At 39.1% G+C, this 21,479-nt stretch overlaps 1 protein-coding gene across 1 annotated transcript in view; it reads right to left on the minus strand.

Annotated features, from left to right (window-relative positions):
• LOC134573597 (cytochrome P450 2G1-like) overlaps nucleotides 1-16,578 on the minus strand; it is a 52,732-nt gene extending 36,154 nt beyond the window's left edge. Inside the window, exons 1-3 of the mRNA XM_063433382.1 lie at nucleotides 16,399-16,578; nucleotides 14,605-14,767; nucleotides 3,884-4,036 (exon numbers count right to left, since the gene is read on the minus strand). Of these exons, the coding sequence (XP_063289452.1) occupies nucleotides 3,884-4,036; nucleotides 14,605-14,767; nucleotides 16,399-16,578 (496 nt within the window). The remainder of the gene's footprint in view (nucleotides 1-3,883; nucleotides 4,037-14,604; nucleotides 14,768-16,398) is intronic.
• Between the last annotated feature and the right edge of the window lie 4,901 nt (nucleotides 16,579-21,479).

The following is a 21,479-nucleotide window of genomic DNA, read 5'->3' on the forward strand; positions in this document are numbered from 1 at the left end:
TGACTAAGTGGCTACTAAAAAAAAGGCTGAACATACCCCATTTGGAATACCTTGGGTTGTCTTCTTTTGCAAATGGTTTGCCATCATTGGGGTAATTCTCATTCCTGGACTACCATACGCTCTCAAAGGCAACATAACCAACCTGACAAATTTCAATGAAAAATAAAAGTAAAATCAAGCCTTATATTTGACCCTGTAACTTTCAAAAACACCATAAAATCTCTACATGTGGGTTACTGTTATACTCGGGAGAATTCGCTGAACACAGATATTAGTGTTTCAGAACAGTAAAACGTATCACAGCAATAATATCATCAGTGAAAGTGCCGTTTGTGTACGAAAAATGCAAAAAACTTCAGTTTCACTGACAATATCATCGCTCTGATATGTTTTACTGTTTTGAAACAATCATTTTTGTGTTCAGTGAAGTCTCCCGAGTAAAACAGTACCCCCATGTACAGGTTTTAGGGTGTCATAGAAAGTTACAGGGTTAAAGACAGTACTAGCAAATTAAATTCTCTGGACTTTCGACCTGGGTTGTCAGGCAGGTCCCTCAAATTGCAATCAATAAAATTACTTAATTATGTAAAAATGTTACATAAATATGCACGTAGAATTTAAATATAAATACATATTTATATATTTAAAGTCTACGTGTATATTTATGAAATTATTTATGTAATTATGTATATGGACATATGCATATTTCATATTATTTTTATTTATTTATTTATATATATATATAAATATATATATATATATATATATATATATAACATTTCATTTCATTCTAAGTGTATTTTGCTATAAATATAATGCATATATATTAATAAATACTGTTAGAATAAAATTACATATATATATATTTTTTTTTTTTTAAATCATTAAAATAATTTGTAAATTTGTATTTATTTTTATTTACTTATTATTTATATTTTATAAAAAAAATATATATATATATAGTTGTAATGTAATTGTAAGTGTATTTTTATATTAATATATGTATATATAAATATAAAAATACACTTAGTTTGAAAATAAGATATATATACATACTATATATAGATATGATACATGTATATATATCTTATACATATTCATATATATATATATATATATATATATATATATTTATTTTTACACTGATTGCTTGTTTTAAACTTTATTTTTTTTTTTATTTTATAGATGCAGGGAGACTGCCTGTCAGCACAGACAGTCCCCCTGCAGGCAGATACATAGGCACCTATTGCGGCCATGTGATCGAGCGGTCACATGGCCGCAGGGTCCTAATCTGCCGCGGGGAGACTGTCTGGGCAGACAGACAGTCCCCCCAGACCAGACGAAATGCTGATCGCCACCGGGGAAACGATAGCGATCAGGTAAGTACCCCAATACCGTTATGACGGTTCAGGACCATCATCGTTCCTCAAGGGGATGTTTCTGATGACGGTCCTGAACTGTCATCAGTCTTTAAGGGATTAATATCAATAATTATTTATATTGCTTAAGAATATTTTCAAAATATTTATGGAAGGTTGTTTGTGAATTGCAAAAAAAAGTCTGCTCAACCCATTTCTTTATTTAAAAGAGCTCAGGTAGTTCAGTCTACTTGGTGTTGGGATCTGGAATTAGCGTGCTGCTCATGTAGTGTGGGTTATAGAAGGTGTGGGCGCTGCAGTGACCATGTTGCTCAGGTTGTGTGGGTTATAGGAGGTGTGGGGAGCTGCAGTGAGTGTGCTGCTCAGGTAGTGTGTGTTATAGGAGGTGTAGGAAGCTGCAGTGAGCGTGCTGCTCAGGTAGTGTGGGTTATAGGAGGTGTGGGGAGCTGCAGTGAGTGTGCTCCTCAGGTAGTGTGTGTTATAGGAGGTGTGGGGAGCTGCAGTGAGTGTGCTGCTCAGGTAGTGTGGATAATATGAGGTGTGGGGAGCTGCAGTGACATGCTGCTCAAGTATTGTGGGTTATAGCAGGTGTGGGGAGCTGCAGTGTGTGTGCTGCTCAGGTAGTGTGGGTTATAGGAGGTGTGGGGAGCTGCAGTGAGCGTGCTGCTCAGATAGTGTGTATTATAGGAGGTGTGGGGAGCTGCAGTAAGTGTGCTGCTCAGGTAGTGTGTGTTATAGAAGGTGTGGGGAGCTGCAGTGAGCATGCTGCTCAGGTAGTGTGGGTTATAGGAGCTGTGGATAGCTGCAGTGAGCGTGTTGCTCAAGTAGTGTGGGTTAAAGGAGGTGTGGGGAGCTGCAATGAGCGTGCTGCTCAGGTAGTGTGTTTTAGGTGGCATAGGGAGCTGCAGGGAGCGTGTTGCTCAGGTAGTGTGTGTTTATAGGAGGTGTGGGGAGCTGCAGTGAGCGTGCTGCTCAGGTAGTGTTGGTTGTAAGAGGTGTGGGGATCTGCAGTGAGTGCTGCTCAGGTAATGTTTCTTATAGGATGTGCGGGGAGCTGCAGGGAGCGTGCTGCTCAGGTAGTGTGTGTTATAGGAGGTGTGGGGTTCTGCAGTGAGGGTGCTGCTCAGGTAGTGTGTGTTATAGGAGGTGGGGAGCTGCAGTGAGTGTGCTGCTCAGGTAGTGTGTGTTATAGGAGGTGTGGGGAACTGCAGTGAGCATGCTGCTCAGGTTGTCTGGGTTATAGGAGGTGTGGGGAGCTGCAGTGAGTGTGCTGCTCAGGTAGTGTGAGTTATAGGGGGTGTGGGGAGCTGCAGTGAGAGTGCTGCTCAGGTAGTGTGTGTTATAGGAGGTGTGGGGATCTGCAGTGAGTGCTGCTCAGGTAATGTTTCTTATAGGATGTGTGGGGAGCTGCAGGGAGCGTGCTGCTCAGGTAGTGTGTGTTATAGGAGGTGTGGGGTTCTGCAGTGAGAGTGCTGCTCAGGTAGTGTGTGTTATAGGAGGTGGGGAGCTGCAGTGATTATGCTGCTCAGGTAGTGTGTGTTATAGAAGGTGTGTGGAGCTGCAGTTAGTGTGCTGTTCAGGTAGTGTGTGTTATAGGAGGTGTGGGGAGGTGTGGGGAGCTGCTGTGAGCGGGCTGCTTAGGTAATGTGAGCACTTTTAACCCCTTAAGGATTAAACCTCTGGAATAAAAGGGAATCATGACATATCACACATGTCATGTGTCCTTGAGGGGTTAAACTAAATTTTTGTGAACTATTTAAGTAAAGAAAAGTGTATGTGTCTTAAAAGTGTTGGCTAGTTTAGATTATTTATTGAATCACAAAGATGGTGCTGTAATCACTTGTACATTGTACTGATTTTGAGTTTACAGAAATAAATTTCTCATGCAGACTTATAAATACTACAATTCCAATGATCAATAGATTCCTAAAAATAATTATATAATCACTAGCGCTTCAAACTTACACTCACTACTAGCCACTGGCTTTCAGTGGCTAGTAATTATTAATGCCTGGCTCATAGCAGAGGACTTTAAATGTTAAGCCATGCCATCCCCAATTTCTAAATAAAACATCCCAGTTATTATATTTATGTCAGTATTACGTCTTAATTACAAAAGAGGACTTAGCCATACTGTGAGAATTTGATTGGCTTTTGTTTAAACTATAGAATCAGTAAACATTGCCGAATCTTATATGTGACATTTACAGGAACTGAAACATTTTAGGAGCATGATAAGAAAAAATCTAGAGATAGTTATTAGGGTTTGACACTTTTTATTAACGTTCTGGAATGTTAATCCTATCGGCTAAACGTATAACATTTGTTATTGTAATTATAGAGTTAAAAAGTGAAACATGTAAAATTTTACCATGCTCAATACTGCTGTGTTTATTTATTATTTTTATTACTGGATAAAATGCAAATCAAACTTTCCCTTTTATTTTGTCCTGTTTTAGTCAGACTCAAAACATTTTCTCAGAAAACAATCTAATTTCTCAAACCTTTGGTTCTTTTTAACTCTGCAACCAGAGAAGTGGCTTCCTCCAGAATTCTTTCTTCTGTGCTTCTCCTCCCCATCCCGAAATCTCGTAAGACAGAGAGCGTAAAGCGTCGGAGTTCTCGCCATCGATGCATATTGCTGGTAAAAGCTAAACCTGTTTGTGTGGTCAGAATACAACATTTTTATTTTATTAGGGTAATTTATTATAGTGCAAACTGTCAGGAAATAAAAGTGACTTTTAAATGTAGAAGGAAAGAAAGGTGAAGTGGAAAAGTTGACTATATTAAAATATAGTTAATATGTGTTAAAAGAACAATATAACACTATGACATTAGATGTGCTCCTTTTTAACTTAGATTGTGGGAAAGAAGGGAAGGGAAGGATGTATTGGTGACCTGCTCAGTATGCACTGTAATCACTGTTTTTCCAATAAAATGCATCTGATTGTTTGGTATGATTATGCTGTGTGTGATGATACTGATAACCAAGTCTTTTCAAAAATCAATGGTCTTAAAGAAGGAAAAAGCCTCAAACAGTTGTCTGAGAGCTAGTAGAGGCATGTATTTGGCCAGACTTGAACATTGCTGATTATCAATAAGGGAGATGGTATAAACTGTTCAAGAAAAGGGACACCATAAATGCACCAAAACCACTCCACTAAGATCAAGTGCTTTTAGTGGTTACAACATCCATCGAGCAAGATGTTCAATTTTTTTTTTTTTTCTTAATATAAAACGGGTTAATCTTGATATACCTTTATTTAGGGAAATTTAGTAACATGGGCCTGGGCCTGGAGCTGCAGGTCCATCAGCCTCTATGTTAATCCGGCCCTGGAGCCCTGGACTTACCTGGACCGGCGATCCGCGGCGATCAGTCGTGGGGGACTGCCAGAGATACCAGCAATCCCCCTGCAGCAGCTCGTGCACCCCAGCCCTCCAGGGCCATGTGATCACCATGATCCCATCGCCACAATAGGAGTCTATAAAGCTTCCAGCAGGGGGACTGTTTGAGCTGTCAGGCAGTCTGCCCATTCTGCTAAAAAGTAAAAAAAAAATATATATATATATTATTATTATGATATTTATATCGCGCCATCAAATTCCGCAGCGCTTTACAATGGGTGGACGAACAGACATGAAGTTGTAACCAGACAAGTTGGACACACAGGAACAGAGGGATTGAGGGCCCTGCTCAATGAGCTCTGTGGCGAAACCAACTTCGCCACTGTGAACTGGAGAAACCTGGTTGCTAGCCTCCTGCCCTGCGACTACGGCCCATGGACATATTGCTCTATAAACACTATATTTGGGCATGTAATAATTTATATTGCTGCTACTGGCCCTTTAAAATCAGCGATGGACATATTGGGACTTTTGGGACTAATGTCCCTTTAAGACTTTGTAACATATCACAGTAATACTGTCTTAAATATTACGTAGGTATTTATGTGTTCAGTTAAACTGGGGATATGTAGAAATGTGTGTTTTATGTGTTAAATGTATCAGTATGTAATTTTATGTCTTTTACTGTCTTTTTGCAACCATGTGGTTAATGGAGTCTGACTCTAGTCCTAGATAATTGGATTACTTCTCCAATTATCTCCAGGGCAGAAGGGAGGAAGCCGGGATGCATTGTGGGGGATGTTTTACTTCTGTTTGAGCCAGATTGTGCCATGCTGCAAGCCAGGGCCCAAAAGATACTTTTAGTAACTTTTGAACCCCTGGTCGGATTCATGCCATTTTTTAATATGTTGTTCCCCTGAATGGATTGATTGTGGATATGTATTTTTATGTGAATGTGATGTATGGTTTTAAAGTTATGAAAGTTGTGTAAAAGTATATTTTACTCTGTATGCATAATGGGATTATGTGTCACACTAAGGGGGAGGGGATGTGTGGGAGGTAACATCTATGTCATTGGTTCTTTTATGCCTCCCCCTGGGTGTGGCCTGTATGTGTGAGTTGGAAATAAAAGCCAGGCTGGATGAGCCAGTCCTGAGTTCCTGTTTAACCCTCAAAATGAAGTGTCGTCTCGTTCTTGGGGGGAATTGGATTGTAAGCTGACTGCCAGGAGTGTAAGCGGATTGTATGCTTTTCTTGTTCAGCTGTTCCAGTTCGGAGTGTTATTTCGTATCCAGATCGGGAGTTTGGTGTTCTGCAGTAGCTGTGCCTGTCTCTAGGAAAGGGGATTATCGCCTAAACGGATTTTTCCCCTTTTATGCTGAAACGGTCCGTTACAATTGGTGGCAGCGGTGGGATCGTTCCTACAACCAGAGGGACAGCTACAGACAACACCATTCCTGGATTACAAAGTAAGGGCAACGCCAGTACTCGTACAGCGTCCCCACCAGCAGTCATGTTCTATCGATATGAAGGCGTAGAGTTTGCTACTGAGGTAATGAGGAGAATAGCCAAATATGGCCCGAATCCCCTGAAGGTGATTGTTGATGCAGCTATACAGCAACTGCTTGAAGAGAACCAGAGGTCACGTGATCTCGAGCACGATTTCATCCTGTTAATTGTGAGTCGTGGTCAAGAAGATGAGGTAGCCGATATCCTCCTCCAACACAAACCAGAGAAACCCAAAGTAGAGGACTGCATGGAGTGGTACTGGAAAGGCCCCCAGCAGGCAGGTGGAGATGGGACCGAGGTCTCTCTACCGGCCCTACAGGGATGCTGGGCAGTCGGCCCAGATCCCCAACGGCAGTGTGTACCCCAGGGAGCTGATGGTGTCGTCCATCCTCCCCAGCGGCAGTGTGTACCCCAGGGAGCTGATGGTGTCGTCCATCCTCCCCAGCGGCAGGCTGAGTTACAGGGGGCAGAGGTAGTTGTTCCTGCCCCCCAGCAGCAAAGTGATATGCCAAGAAGGCAGTGTGAAATGAAGGGAGAGGAGAGCAGCGTCCTCCCTCCCCAGCGGCAGTGTGTACCCCAGGGAGCTGATGGTGTCGTCCATCCTCCCCAGCGGCCGTGTGTGTCCCAGGGAGCCGAAGGTGCAGTCCTTCCTCCCCAGCGGCAGGCTGAGTTACAGGGGGCAGAGGTAGTTGTTCCTGCCCCCCAGCAGCAAAGTGATATGCCAAGAAGGCAGTGTGAAGTGAAGGGAGAGGAGAGCAGCGTCCTCCCTCCCCAGTGGCAGTGTGTACCCCAGGGAGCTGATGGTGTCGTCCATCCTCCCCAGCGGCCGTGTGTGTCCCAGGGAGCCGAAGGTGCAGTCCTTCCTCCCCAGCGGCAGGCCGAGTTACAGGGGGCAGAGGTAGTTGTTCCTGCCCCCCAGCAGCAAAGTGATATGCCAAGAAGGCAGTGTGAAGTGAAGGGAGAGGAGAGCATCGTCCTCCCTCCCCAGCGGCAGTGTGTACCCCAGGGAGCTGATGGTGTCGTCCATCCTCCCCAGCGGCCGTGTGTGTCCCAGGGAGCCGAAGGTGCAGTCCTTCCTCCCCAGCGGCAGTGTGTAACCCAGGGAGCTGATGGTGTCGTCCATCCTCCCCAGCGGCAGTGTGTACCCCAGGGAGCCGAAGGTGCAGTCCTTCCTCCCCAGCGGCAGGCTAAGCTACAGGGGGCAGAGGTAGTTGTTCCTGCCCCCCAGCAGCAAAGTGATATGCCAAGAAGGCAGTGTGAAGTGAAGGGAGAGGAGAACAGCGTCCTCCCTCCCCAGCGGCAGTGTGTACCCCAGGGAGCTGATGGTGTCGTACATCCTCCCCAGCGGCAGTGTGTCCTGCAGGGAGCAGAGACAGTCAGTCTCGCACCCCAGCAGCCGGACCAGAGAATGAAAGGGGAGACAGCTGGTTCCCCTTTCCACCAGCAGAGAGAGTGCCAGGGAGAGGAGCCTGCTAACCCCTCTCCCCAGCGGCAGTTTACCATCCAGAGAGAGGAGCTTGTTACACCCTCTCTCCAGCGGCAGCCTAACCCACCAAGGGGAGATGTTAAGCCCCACAGCTGTGCAGATGGGACCGTAGTCTCTGCACTTACAGCACCAGGGGTAGGGACGGTCGGTCCTGTTCCCCAGCCACAGAGCGATATATCCAAAGGGGAGACAGTCGGTCTCCAGCAACCAGGCTCCAACCAGACTACTCCCGTGGTAGTGCTGGCAACAGGACAGAGTACCGCTGGTCTCTGCCCCCTCAGCAACCCACCAAGGCAGCCTACCAGCCCCCCACACAGCCGTGGTGAGGCACCTGAACCCGGACAAGATCCTCCCTCACCCAGGTGTAGTAACTATTTATTGTGGGTGGGCTGCTCTACTATTTCTGTTTTGTGGGTGGATTGCTGGACTAACCAGGGCACTGACCGGCAGGAGGTCAGATACCCTGTTAGTCTAATTGGTAAAGGGGAGAATTGTGGCGAAACCAACTTCGCCACTGTGAACTGGAGAAGCCTGGTTGCTAGCCTCCTGCCCTGCGACTACGGCCCATGGACTTATTGCTCTATAAACACTATATTTGGGCATGTAATAATTTATATTGCTGCTACTGGCCCTTTAAAATCAGCGATGGACATATTGGGACTTTTGGGACTAATGTCCCTTTAAGACTTTGTAACATATCACAGTAATACTGTCTTAAATATTATGTAGGTATTTATGTGTTCAGTTAAACTGGGGATATGTAGAAATGTGTGTTTTATGTGTTAAATGTATCAGTATGTAATTTTATGTCTTTTACTGTCTTTTTGCAACCATGTGGTTAATGGAGTCTGACTCTAGTCCTAGATAATTGGATTACTTCTCCAATTATCTCCAGGGCAGAAGGGAGGAAGCCGGGATGCATTGTGGGGGATGTTTTACTTCTGTTTGAGCCAGATTGTGCCATGCTGCAAGCCAGGGCCCAAAAGATACTTTTAGTAACTTTTGAACCCCTGGTCGGATTCATGCCATTTTTTAATATGTTGTTCCCCTGAATGGATTGATTGTGGATATGTATTTTTATGTGAATGTGATGTATGGTTTTAAAGTTATGAAAGTTGTGTAAAAGTATATTTTACTCTGTATGCATAATGGGATTATGTGTCACACTAAGGGGGAGGGGATGTGTGGGAGGTAACATCTATGTCATTGGTTCTTTTATGCCTCCCCCTGGGTGTGGCCTGTATGTGTGAGTTGGAAATAAAAGCCAGGCTGGATGAGCCAGTCCTGAGTTCCTGTTTAACCCTCAAAATGAAGTGTCGTCTCGTTCTTGGGGGGAATTGGATTGTAAGCTGACTGCCAGGAGTGTAAGCGGATTGTATGCTTTTCTTGTTCAGCTGTTCCAGTTCGGAGTGTTATTTCGTATCCAGATCGGGAGTTTGGTGTTCTGCAGTAGCTGTGCCTGTCTCTAGGAAAGGGGATTATCGCCTAAACGGATTTTTCCCCTTTTATGCTGAAACGGTCCGTTACAATCTCTATATTTTATAGGAAGCCAATGTAGGGACTGACAGAAGGGTGAGGCATGGGAGGTGCGGGCAGACAGGAAGATGAGCCTCACTGCCGCATTCATTATGGACTGTAACGGCGCAAGTTGGGAGCATGTAAGACCACTGAGAAGTGGATTATAGTAGTCAAGGCGAGAAAGGACAGTGGAATGGACCAACAGCTTATTCGCATCTGGCATTAAGTAGGGGCAGATGCGCACAATGTTTTTGAGATGGAAATGACAGGATTTGGCGATAGATTGAACATGAGACTTGAAGGAGTCAAAGAGAACACCTAGACAGCGAGCCTGCATGGTGGAGCTGATGGTAGCACTGTTGACTTGGAGAGAGACAGACACAGGAGTAACAACACTTGAGGGAGGAAAGACCAGAATTTCAGTTTTGGTCAAGTTTAGTTTAAGGAAGTGGGCAGCCATCCAGTTAGAAATAGCAGAGAGGCAGTCAGAGACACTAGTCAAGAGGGACGGGGAGAAATCAGGAGAGGACCGGTAGATTTGCGTATAATCTGCATAGAAATGATATTGGAAGCCAAAGGAGTTAATGAGTTTACCAAGGGAGGCAGTATAGATGGAGAACAGTAGCGGACCAAGGACTGAACCTTGGGGGACACCAACAGAGAGGAGTTGGGGAGAAGAAGTAGAGCCAGAGAAAGAAACACTGAAAGAGCGCTGGGAGAGGTAGGAGGAGCACCAGGAGAGAGCAATATCTTGTAGACCGATATTGCGGAGGATGAGAAGAAGCTGTTGATGATCAACAGTGTCAAAAGCCGCAGGCAGGTCAAGGAGAATTAGGATAGAGTAGTGACCACGAGATTTTGCAGTGAGTAGATCATTGGATACTTTGGTCAGTGCCGTTTCCACAGAGTGCTTAGCGCGGAAACCAGACTGAAGCGGGTCTAGCAGAGAGTTGGATCATGGATGCAAAAGGCAGTAGCGAGATAGGGCGATGGTTGGATGGGAAGTTAGGGTCAAGATTGGGCTTCTTTAGGATTGGGGTTACAGTTGCATGTTTGAAGGGCGATGGAAATATACCAGAGGAGAGAGAGAGATTGAGAATTTTAGTGAGAGGTGGAGAAAGAGAAGAAGACAGAGTACGGATGAGATGCGAGGGAATTGGATCTAGGGAGCAGGTGGTGGGGCGGGAGGACTGGAGCAGAGCAGAAACCTCTTCCAATGTAGCGTATGCGAATGAACATAGAACAGCAGAGGGAGTGAAGTTAGGGGAAGTATTGTAAGGGGAAGAAGAAAGATGAGAGATCTCTTCTCTGATTGTAGAGATCTTGTCAGTGAAGTGAGTTGCAAAGTCTGAGGCGGTCAAGTTAGTAGGTGGAGGAGGAACAGCAGGGCGAAAAAGAGAGTTAAATGTGTGAAATAGTCGTTTGGGTTCACAGGAGAGTGTGGTTATGAGGGTTTAAGAAATAATTAACTTTTGCAGAGGAAAGAGCCAAGTTGTATGAGCTCAGCATAAATTTATAGCTCAGCATAAATGTAATTAAAGCATTTTATAATATATTATACATATTCAATGCATATATATGATTTCATTATAAGTGTACTTTGAGATATATACACATATATCTCAAAATACAATTATAATGAAATCATGTATAAATGCATTATATATGTATAATGTATTATAACATGATTTAATTATAACATATTAAAACATTTTTGTATGAAAAAAACAAATAAAAATGCAAGCTTTGGCCAGAGTTTGTGACTAAGTGGCTACTACAAAAGACTGGAAATACCCCATTTTGAATACCCTGGGTTGTCTACATTTGAAAATGGTATGCCCTGATGGGGTTATTTCACATTCCTGGGCTACCATATGGTCTCAAAAGGCAACACAGACCCAGCAAACCAATCTGGCAAACTGAATTGGGCAAGCCCTATATTGACCCTGTGACTTTCCAAAACACCATGAAAGCTGTACATGGGGGTATTGTTATACTGGGGGACTACACTCAACACAAATATGAGTGTTTAACACAGTAAAACTTATCACGACGATGAAATCACCAGTGAAAGTGCAGTTTTTGTGTAAAATAATGCAAAAAACAAATCTAGAAAAGAATATAATAGGCGCTCATTCCAATAAAATAATAATTTATAGGCAGCGGTAACCAATACAAGGGTTCCCAACCTTGTGAAAAGAAGAATGCAAAAAGGAAAGAGGAACCGCGCCCCAGATAGTAATTGATAAAATATACGTACATAAAAAAATATTGTATAAACGGTTCACATAAAACCTCAGAAATAAAAACAGAGAGGAAACATCATAGTGCAATATTGTTTAGTAGATGGATAAAATAGTGGAGTGAATTAGAGTAATATACACTCACATTTGGTAGAGCTATCCAGGAGCTCTACCGTACTTCGCTTGGACGGAACAATCCCTGTCTAAGGATCTATATCGAAGCGGATGACTCCAATATTCCGTTATCAGTAACAATATGGAAGGAATATAAAAAGAAACTCCAATAGTGTAGTATATTCTAATTGAAATAAATGGAAATACAATAGAAAATGTAGTAGTCACATTTACTAGAGCAGAAACTTGCTCTAGTATAATCAGCTTGGGTGGTATAATCCCCACCGAAGGATGTAGTAACCAGGAAGTAAAATAATAAGTTCAAAAAATAAAAGGGTAAATATAGTTTTAAAATATATTATTTAATGGCAAATATATAAAACAAAATGGCTATATATAAAAAGAAAGTCCCACTTTACGCGCTTCGCCCGTCAGGCTTCTTCAGAAGTGTGAGAGAGTCTTTAAAAGATGTCCTTTATATAGGTAATATACTTATAAGCAATGACTTCCTGGTGTGTTCAATTTCCTGTAATCGCTTGTGGAACGCACGCGTCATACCGGAAGTGACGTGGCGAAACCACATGATGTAATACTGTGTGTTCCAGCTTGGAACGCATCGGCGGCCATTTTGGGACCGTATGCGTTCCATTTCGCAAATGCCGCTCGGCGGTATAGTCATAAGGACTTACTAAGAACAATAGTATTGCAACAATAGGAATATTTTATAAAAACATATCTTCAGTGTCATTCTTCGATAATAAATTAAAGGGCGCATTTATTTCCCCCCCGGTGTCCATATATGATGACGTCACTGAGTCTACACAAGTGTGCTTAGACTCAGCCAGCAGTGTGTTTCAGCCATGTTGGTAAAGGGCACAATGTGGGAAAAGACATAAAAAATGTAAATCAATGTTAATCATTACATATTAATATATTTTTGTATACACAAATCTTTTTTGGCAAATAGTATAAGCAAGATGTAAAGTAATGTAAAAAAAAAAGGGGATACAATAAAAAACATATATTAAAAATAAATATAGTTTTATAGAGAACACTTAAAAACATAAATGTAGATATATAACTAGGCATAAAAATACATGTAGTAAAAAGGGGAAACATACATATTGCTAAGGCATTAGTATAAAAAATAATAATATATTTGAAAATATATATAGAAAAAATGGATAGCGTAAAATCGGAGTGATCATGGGTTAGAGATGGAATAGGGGTCAATATATGCTAGAAATAACAATAACATTGATCTTTATTGATTAGTATAAAATTGGTATAAAGTTGGTATAAAAATTATAAAAATTTATAAAAAATTATAAAAAAAAATATAAAAAAATTAAACAGATCGAATTCTATATTCAATCCATTAGGATATAAAGTATCTATATGGTAAACCCATTCCGTCTCTATACGTCCTATTTTCGTAATGTGATCACCTCCTCTCCAGTGGTTCTTAACAGTGGCAATCCCCATAAAGATAAGATCCTTAGGATCATTGTTGTGGGTGCAGAAGTGGGATGAAACAGAGTGGTTCTGATAACCCTTTTCTATATTTTTGCAATGCTCAGCCACACGTACTTTTAAAGGTCTAATTGTTCGACCAATGTATTGGAGGCCACATGGGCACTCCAATAAATATATCACATTTTTACTGTTACAGGTGATTGTCTCTTTATTATTATATGTTTTTCCGGTGTTGTTTGATTTGAAAGTAGCTCTTAATCTGGATGTTTGTTTAGTCTTTTCCATGCCGCACATGTATTACATTTATAAAAACCCTTATTATTATTTATAAAATTATCTTTTATTTTATTTTCTTCCTTAGTATAATTTTTTGTAAGATGCATCTTTAGATTAGGTGCTCCCCTAAATACAATTTTGGGTTTCTCTGGAATTAAATCTTTTAAAATATCGTCCTCTTTTAACAAATGCCAATGTTTATTTATGATTTTTTTTTTAGTTCTCTGTTTTTATTGTTATAGTCCAATACGATTGGAAGGGGATATATTTTGTTTCTGAACCCTTTTTTGGACAATAAATCTTTTTGGTTAGTTTTTAATGCTTGATTAAATGTGGATTGGATTATTGTATTGTCATACCCTTTTTGTAGAAAACTATCTTTTATTTTTTCCGCTTGTTGTTTGAAAATAGTAGTTTCCGAGCAGTTTCTCCTAAGTCTTAGGATTTGGCTTTTTCGTATACTATCTAGCCAGATTTTGTTGTGACAACTATTAGTGTTGATATAATTATTTAAATGTACTTCTTTAAAGTGTGTCTTAGTGTTAATTGTGTTTTCTTTAATGTAAATATTTCAATCTAAATATGGAATTTCAGTGTCACTTATTTCCGAGGTTAAAACAAATCCTTCTTGGTTAATATTTAAAAAAGAAATAAAATCCTGTGCTTCAGCAACGGATCCTCTCCATATAAATAAAAGATCGTCTATATATCTCGAATAGGACACCAGGTTTTTTGCCCAGGCATGTCTACTCCAAATATATCTATCCTCCCATTTGGCCATGTAGAGGTTAGCATAGCTTGGCGCAAACCTGGTGCCCATAGATGTACCTCTCTTTTGTAAATAAAATCTATCTTTGAACCAAAAATAGTTGTTATTTAAAATTAGGTCTATACCTTCAATTAAAAACTCTATTTGATCTTGGGGCATTTTATGTTCTCTCTCTAAAATGGGAGAAAGACTTTCTACTAATCACTTGTGACGTTCGGTCCTTATATACTATCATCCAACACCAACAAGGATGCAGAGCAGTAAGAGTAATTTTAGAGAGAGAACATAAAATGCTATTTGATCTTGGGGCAAACTTTTTTTTTCTGCATTATTTTCATGCTTCCTAGCATTACAGTAATCTTGAAATGCTTATTCCATGTAAAGAAAAATATATAACAGAAGTGATCTGCTTTGTTAAGTCTACAGAAATTAAAAATTACACAGAATAACAAGGCAAAGAAAAGGTTATTAAGAGCAAACATGTCCTACCATAATTTTTGTAGACTGCATCAAAGGTGCTAATGTCTCCCCGAGCCAAAAAATCATCCGCTCTGTCTATAAGAATTTCTTTCACCCTCTTATATCCGGTAACCACCACTACTGGTCGTCTCCCGAGGTACACCGTATATACATCACCATATTGTTCACTAAACTGTAATGGAAGCATATCAACTGCTTGAACACTGGTGTGGCTCTAATTTTATTGCATTAAGTATACACCATATTAGTTAAAGGATAATGGTCATCAAATTTTAATTTATCTTTTTTTTTAAGTTTATTCGTTGCTTAACCCCTTAAGGACCAAACTTCTGGAACAAAAGGGAATCATGACATGTCACACATGTCATGTGTCCTTAAGGGGTTAAAGAAGCTTAATGATATATATTTTTTAAAGGGACACTATAGTCACCAAAACAACTTTAGCTTAATGAAGCAGTTTTGGTGTGTAGATCATTTTCCTGCAGTCTGACTGCTCAATTCTCTGCCATTTAGGAGTTAAATCACTTTGTTTATGAACCCTAGTCACACCTCCCTGCATGTGACTTGCACAGACTTCCTAAACACTTCCTGTAAAGAGTCATCTAAAGTTTATCCTTTCTTTATTGCAAGTTTTGTTTAATTTAGATTTTCTTATCCCCTGCTATGTTACTAGCCTGCAAGAGCCTCCTGTATGTGTTTAAAGTTCAACTCACAGAGAAAGTGATACGTTTGTTTAAGGTAAATTACATTTGATTGAAAGTGTACCCAGTTTTTTCATGCAGGCTGTTTCAATCAGAGCCAGGGGAGGTGTGATAAGGACAAAAACAAAGTGATTTAACTCCTAAATGGCAGTGAATTGAGCAGTGAAACCTGAGAAACATGATCTATACACTGACACTTCTTCATTAACCCCTTAAGGACCAAACTTCTGGAATAAAAGGCAATCATGACGTGTCAGGCACGTCATGTGTCCTTAAGGGGTTAAGCTAAAGTTGTTTAGGTTACTATAGTGTTTCTTTAATTATATATGACATGTATTTGACAAAATGTAATGTTTTGATTTGGCTGAGCAGCCATGTTGGGTCAAATTCTACTCATATCTGAACAAATTCTAAACAACCTAACATGCCTACTACTGCATTTTCACACAGAGATATAACGGCAACAGCAAGTTAGGTTGAGCGGTAGTTGGCCAAATAAATGTAGCATCTGACCCAACATGGCCACTCAGCCAGATAAAAAGTGAAATTTTCAAATAAATCAATACATATCATTAAAGGAACACTATAGTGTTTTGAATATAAGCATCTATTCCTAACACTGTAGTCTTCCCCTAGCTATATATAAGTCCACCCCACATTGCAGGGGTTTAAAAGGTATGTTGGTACATTGGTTTTCATGCAGCCGCTCTGTCATCCTGCCTAAAATCATCAAGATTGATAACCTGAGACAATCAAATTCTTCCTCACAGGGAGACTAGTGCGCATGCACGGCAAAATGCAGCACTATGTCAACCAAATGGGAGCTCTAGATGAGGTCAGGAAGACAAGAGGTAGGTTATCCCTGCATTAAAAAGAATGCTGTTTCTGCAACACAATGTTTGCTGGGTTATAAAGATATTGGCAGCAGACCCAGACCACTTCTTTGAGATCACGTGGTCGGTGTGCATAGAGAGAACTTTAAAACAAATATTATTTTTAATTAAATGTGATAACTTTTAATAAATAAAAAATATTAATTTTGATGACTGTTTTTCTTTATACCAAGATTGCTAACACTCATTGTAAATTCACACAGTCTTACCTTCTGGAGAGTTTCTACAAAATCCCCCTTTCTCAGCTGAAGGAAATTTCCCAGCAGTGGAAGAGGTCTAGGTCCTGGGGGGAGGTTTACATTTCTCCAAATCATTTTAAAACCAAGAATCACAATGAGGCAGGATATGCAGAGGGCAATAAGGAGCGTTACCCCTTCAGAGGAATCCATTGTGGAGTCAGCACTACAATGTGTTTCAGATACGGGTGTCTTGATGTCTTTCTTGCACAGAGGTGGTAACAATTAATATTATAGTTATGTTAAGTAATGCTGGAAGGGAAGAAGGAATTGTGCATGGTGAATAAACATAAGAACAGGTTAAGACAGGTTGTTACATATATATATATATATAAGATGCCAAAATCCCAGAGTATTGCAGCATGTAATGATACCTTTATTATTGAACTAAAAAAATGCTTAGTACACAAGCTTTTGAGAGTTTTCCTCTCTTCCTCAGGTATTGCTTCAGACCCGAGGAAGAGAGGAAAACTCTTGAAAGCTTGTCTTTTAAGTATTCTGTTAGTCCAATAAAAGGTATCGTTGCATACTGCAATACTCTGGTATTTAGGCATCTTGTTTACTGGACTAGTATGACTAATCCAATTTACACTATATGTATATATACAGATATCCCTGGGGCAGGAATGAGCAAGGTTCTACATGTGGTGTGTGTATTGCTCATTTCATTTTAATGCAACATGTACAGAAAGTAATTACAGGATCTATGTTGCTAGCCAGACCTAAAAGTTATTTGCCACTGCAAACCTAGAAGGTCCATGGCAAAGGGAGGATTAGGATCCTGCAGGACCCTGCATGGATTACTTGGTGGATTTCCACTTGATTCTCCACAAATATAGCCATGCAAATGTATGGTTTCAGGATTCCTGTTTAACCCCTGGGCCCTACGCAGCCGCCTAAGATCAATTCATGGTTAAACTTGCTTCTCATAGCATTCTCATTTGGGGTGAATTTCTACTGACCAGGGTTTAATTTTCACACACCAGTGGCTAGTGAGTGTGTGTAAATTTTGAGACCTGTTAATTATTTGCAAATTAAAAATAACAAGTAAAAATATGGCGATGATTATCTGCAGTGCAAGCTATAGTGTAAATAACCAAAATGATGTACACAAAAATAGGTGGATACTTCCCTCTCTTCAAAATACAGCTGACAAAGCTGAAACAGAAACAGAGGGAAACACAATAGTGCAGATAAATCTTTTAAAATATAGAGTAAATCCAATATCTGTAGATAGCACACTCACAAAAGGAGAGACATAAAGTAACCTGGCTCTGGTCTGGATATCAATAGGATCCTTTAAGGGAGATCCAAACCCCACTCCAGATGATGGAAAGGATTTTCAGGTTTTCAGGTAGAGTATTTAGGAATAATAAATACTTAAAATATCTATAAAAGTATATAATTTATTCCAAAAAACAGATTAGATAAAAAAACAAAAGCATATATTAAAGTCCAATAGTCACCAAAACGCGTTTCGCCTAATAGGCTTCCTCAGTTGGTGTGTGTTGTACATCAAAGTTCTTGTGGTTCTTTTATATCCGTCCATTTGTTGTGGATTTACGGTATTTTTCTCTGTGGAACGCATCCTGCGTTCCACCCGGTGTAGACTAATGACTTCCGGTTCCGCTTGGTGAATTTTGCCGTCCTGTTCCTATTTTGCCGATCATGTGATCGGATATATTGTTCGTGGAACACACATGCGTTCCATTAAGCGCACACATCCGCTGCCCATATCAGATACAAGCGGATATGCCGGCTGTGGAACGCAGATGCGTTCCACCAACGTGAATTTAAAGACACATACCAAGCTAGAAAAAAGACTATATATATGTATATATACAAATAAAGTATATACTAGATTAAAAAAGCAAGACAATAGAATAATGAGAGTAGAAGTGATGGGCAGAAACATATGTATTGCCACTCTTATTGAGATAATATGGGAAAAATAAAACATTATTAATAAAGAGTACATGGGAAGAAATATTAGGGATGAGAATCTTTTTTACCGATGGAATATACACATAACTAAAAATCTAATATACATAAAATATTAAAAATTAGCATAAAAAATTAGCATAAAAAGTGGCATAGTTCAAAATCCTGGTTCAAACCATTCGGAATAAGTGTGTTAAAATTATAAATACATCTAATTTCCTCTTCACCTATTTTCTTATTAAAATCTCCACCTCTCCAATTTTTTTGCACTAATTTAATTGCGCAAAAGAATAAGTCTCCTGGGTTGCCATTATGATACGTTTTGTAGTGTTGTGAAACACTATGGGTTTCTAGACCTTTTTTTATATTGCGCACATGTTCTGCAATTCTGAAATGTAAACACACTTAATAGTTCTTCCAACATAGATTAAGTCACAAGGACACTTTAAAATATAAATCACATTTTTTGAAAAACAAGTAAGCTGGTCTTTAATAGCAAATTATCTTTTATCTTTATATGTGAAGGAAGTAATATGCCTTTTTATATTATTAGTTTCTCTACAAGCAAGGCAAGATCCACATCCATAAAATCCTTTATTTTTGTTTAAAAAATGTTCTGCAGGTTGTGTTTTGAACCTACTTTTCACTAAAATCTGGTTAAGGTTTCTGCATCCTCGATAGACCCTTTTAGGATTATGAGGTAGAATTTTATTTAATAATGGATCTTCTTTTAGGATAGGCCAATATTTTTTAATAATTTTATTAATTTTATTGTTGTTGCCACTATGATTACATATAAAACGTGTATCAAACATATTTCTATTAGTGGATTTGTTATGTGTTTTTTTTTATTTTTATAGCTTATAAGATCTTTTCTTTCAATTTTCTTAACTTCTTCCATGCAATTTTGTAATTTGCCAGTATCATAGCCTTTTTCTAAAAACTGTTCTTTAATTATTTCTGCCTGAGTAATATAATCATTATTGTTATTCAATTCATCTAAAAATATATTAAGACTTTCTTCTCCTCCTTTCCAGATAAAAAATATATCATCAATGTATCGATGATAGGACACCAAGTTTGCTGCCGCCACTTGTGGAAACACTAACTTCTCCTCCCAGTATGCCATAAAAAGGTTTGCATAACGGGGGGTGAACTTGGTGCCCATCGCTGGTCCTGTAATTTGCATAAAAAACAAATCTTTGAACCAAATAAAATTATTATTTTCTAAAATCAATAAAATCCCTTCAAGTATAAAATCTATTTATGGTTCTTTAAAACCCGATTTAAAAATATTGCACTGCCTTTATGCCAATATAATGAGATATGATGCTGTATAGAGAGCTAACATCACAGGTCACAAGTACATAATCATCTTGCCATTCAATATCTTTAAGAATCTGTAATATATGTATTGTGTCTTTAAGGTAGGAAGGAATCTTCACTACCAAAGGTTGTAATAGGACATCAATGTATTCAGAGACCCTAGACTAAACAGAATCTATACCAGCAATTATGGGTCTTCCTGGTGGGTTTATTTTATTTTTGTGCACTTTCGGCAGATAATAAAAAATAGGAATTTTAGGATATTTTGTAAATAGATATTCTGCTTCTTTCTCATTTAGAATATTCATTTCTAATCCTTTATCTATATACGTCTTAAATTTAGTTTGTATATTAAGGTTTGGGTTATAAGATCATTTTTTATAAGTGCCAGTATCCAACAAGATTCTTTCTGCCTCTTTAACATAATCTTCTTTATTTAAAATCACCACACTTCCTCCTTTGTCTGCTGGCTTAATTATGTGTTGATCATTATTTAGGGCCTTATGTTCTTTTTTGGACAAATTATTTTGAAATTTATTTGTTTTCTTTATCTTTTGTACCTCTCTCGTAATAATTTTTTCGAAAGTAACCAAAATGAACGCTTGTTTCTTCTTGTAAACAAAATACAACGTATGATACCCCAAGGTGAACACCAGTGTTTAACATTAAATTAGTAAACTGATATTTTGCCCTTGTTTCAGGTAGTAGATTATAACAAGATTACGCAACGTCTTTAAAATACAAATATATACAAATATAACCTACAGCAAAAAAAAATAATTATGATGCATTTCTACAAAGATCAGTCAATGAAAAAACATCATAAAATAATTCCTGTGAACAGCCCCTGGATGGTTAAGAAACCACAGGGGACCACTCATGGACATGTTCAGGGAAATAATAAAGACTATATGAATTCAAATCACAAGTTTTTTTGGAAAGGGAGCAAAAATATCAAAGTCAACAGGCCTGAATAAAATTGATATGCAAGTGTTACAATATTTTTACTTTGTTTGACATGTCCTATTGACCTGTGTTAAGTACTGGTTTAGACTGCCAACTTCTCTATTTCACTTATTATACAGTTATATTTGATTTTATGTACGTGTACTAAATGCCATTGGTCGATAAGGCTGTTCATGTATACACCCCTAGACAACTGTGCCTTATTTGTATAATGTGCCATCTAATATACTTTTGAATGCTTATTGATACTACATCTGTATGATGTGGTTCTTTAAGTATTCCCAGCACTGAAGAGAGATAAGGGATAGCAGATCTTTGTTGGTGCAAAAGTCCATTGCCGTTACCTGGGTTCAGATACCCTGAGGTGTTTTCAGCTTAACAAGGAGCTAAACCAAAAGAAAAAATATAACTCTAGTTTTCTCCCCAAAATTGCTGAAAATAGATCTTACAAACAAATTCGCTCCAGTAAGGGATTGGAGTGTCCAGGGGAAGAGTAAGTGGGGAGAGAATAGTCAGATTTAATGAAATCGCAAAATGTAAAGGCATTTTTTATATTTTTAATATTTAAGAAATATTTCTTAATTTTGGAAGAGATTCCAATTTTAGAAAAATGGTTAAATCCCCCCCCCCCTAATATTCTAGCTAATCCTTTTTATTGATCTTAATACATTTGTTTGATAAATGTTCCTGAAAAGTTTTTTTAAGAAAAAAGTGCAAGAAGGTTTATTAAATAATGATTTTAATTCACAAAATAAGTTGGAGAAACAATCTTTTAAACCTAAATCCACTTTTTGTCCCAACTTAAAGGGACATAAAATTGA

This window comes from Pelobates fuscus, chromosome 9 (assembly GCF_036172605.1).
Source record: "Pelobates fuscus isolate aPelFus1 chromosome 9, aPelFus1.pri, whole genome shotgun sequence".
Classification (NCBI taxonomy): domain Eukaryota; kingdom Metazoa; phylum Chordata; class Amphibia; order Anura; family Pelobatidae; genus Pelobates; species Pelobates fuscus.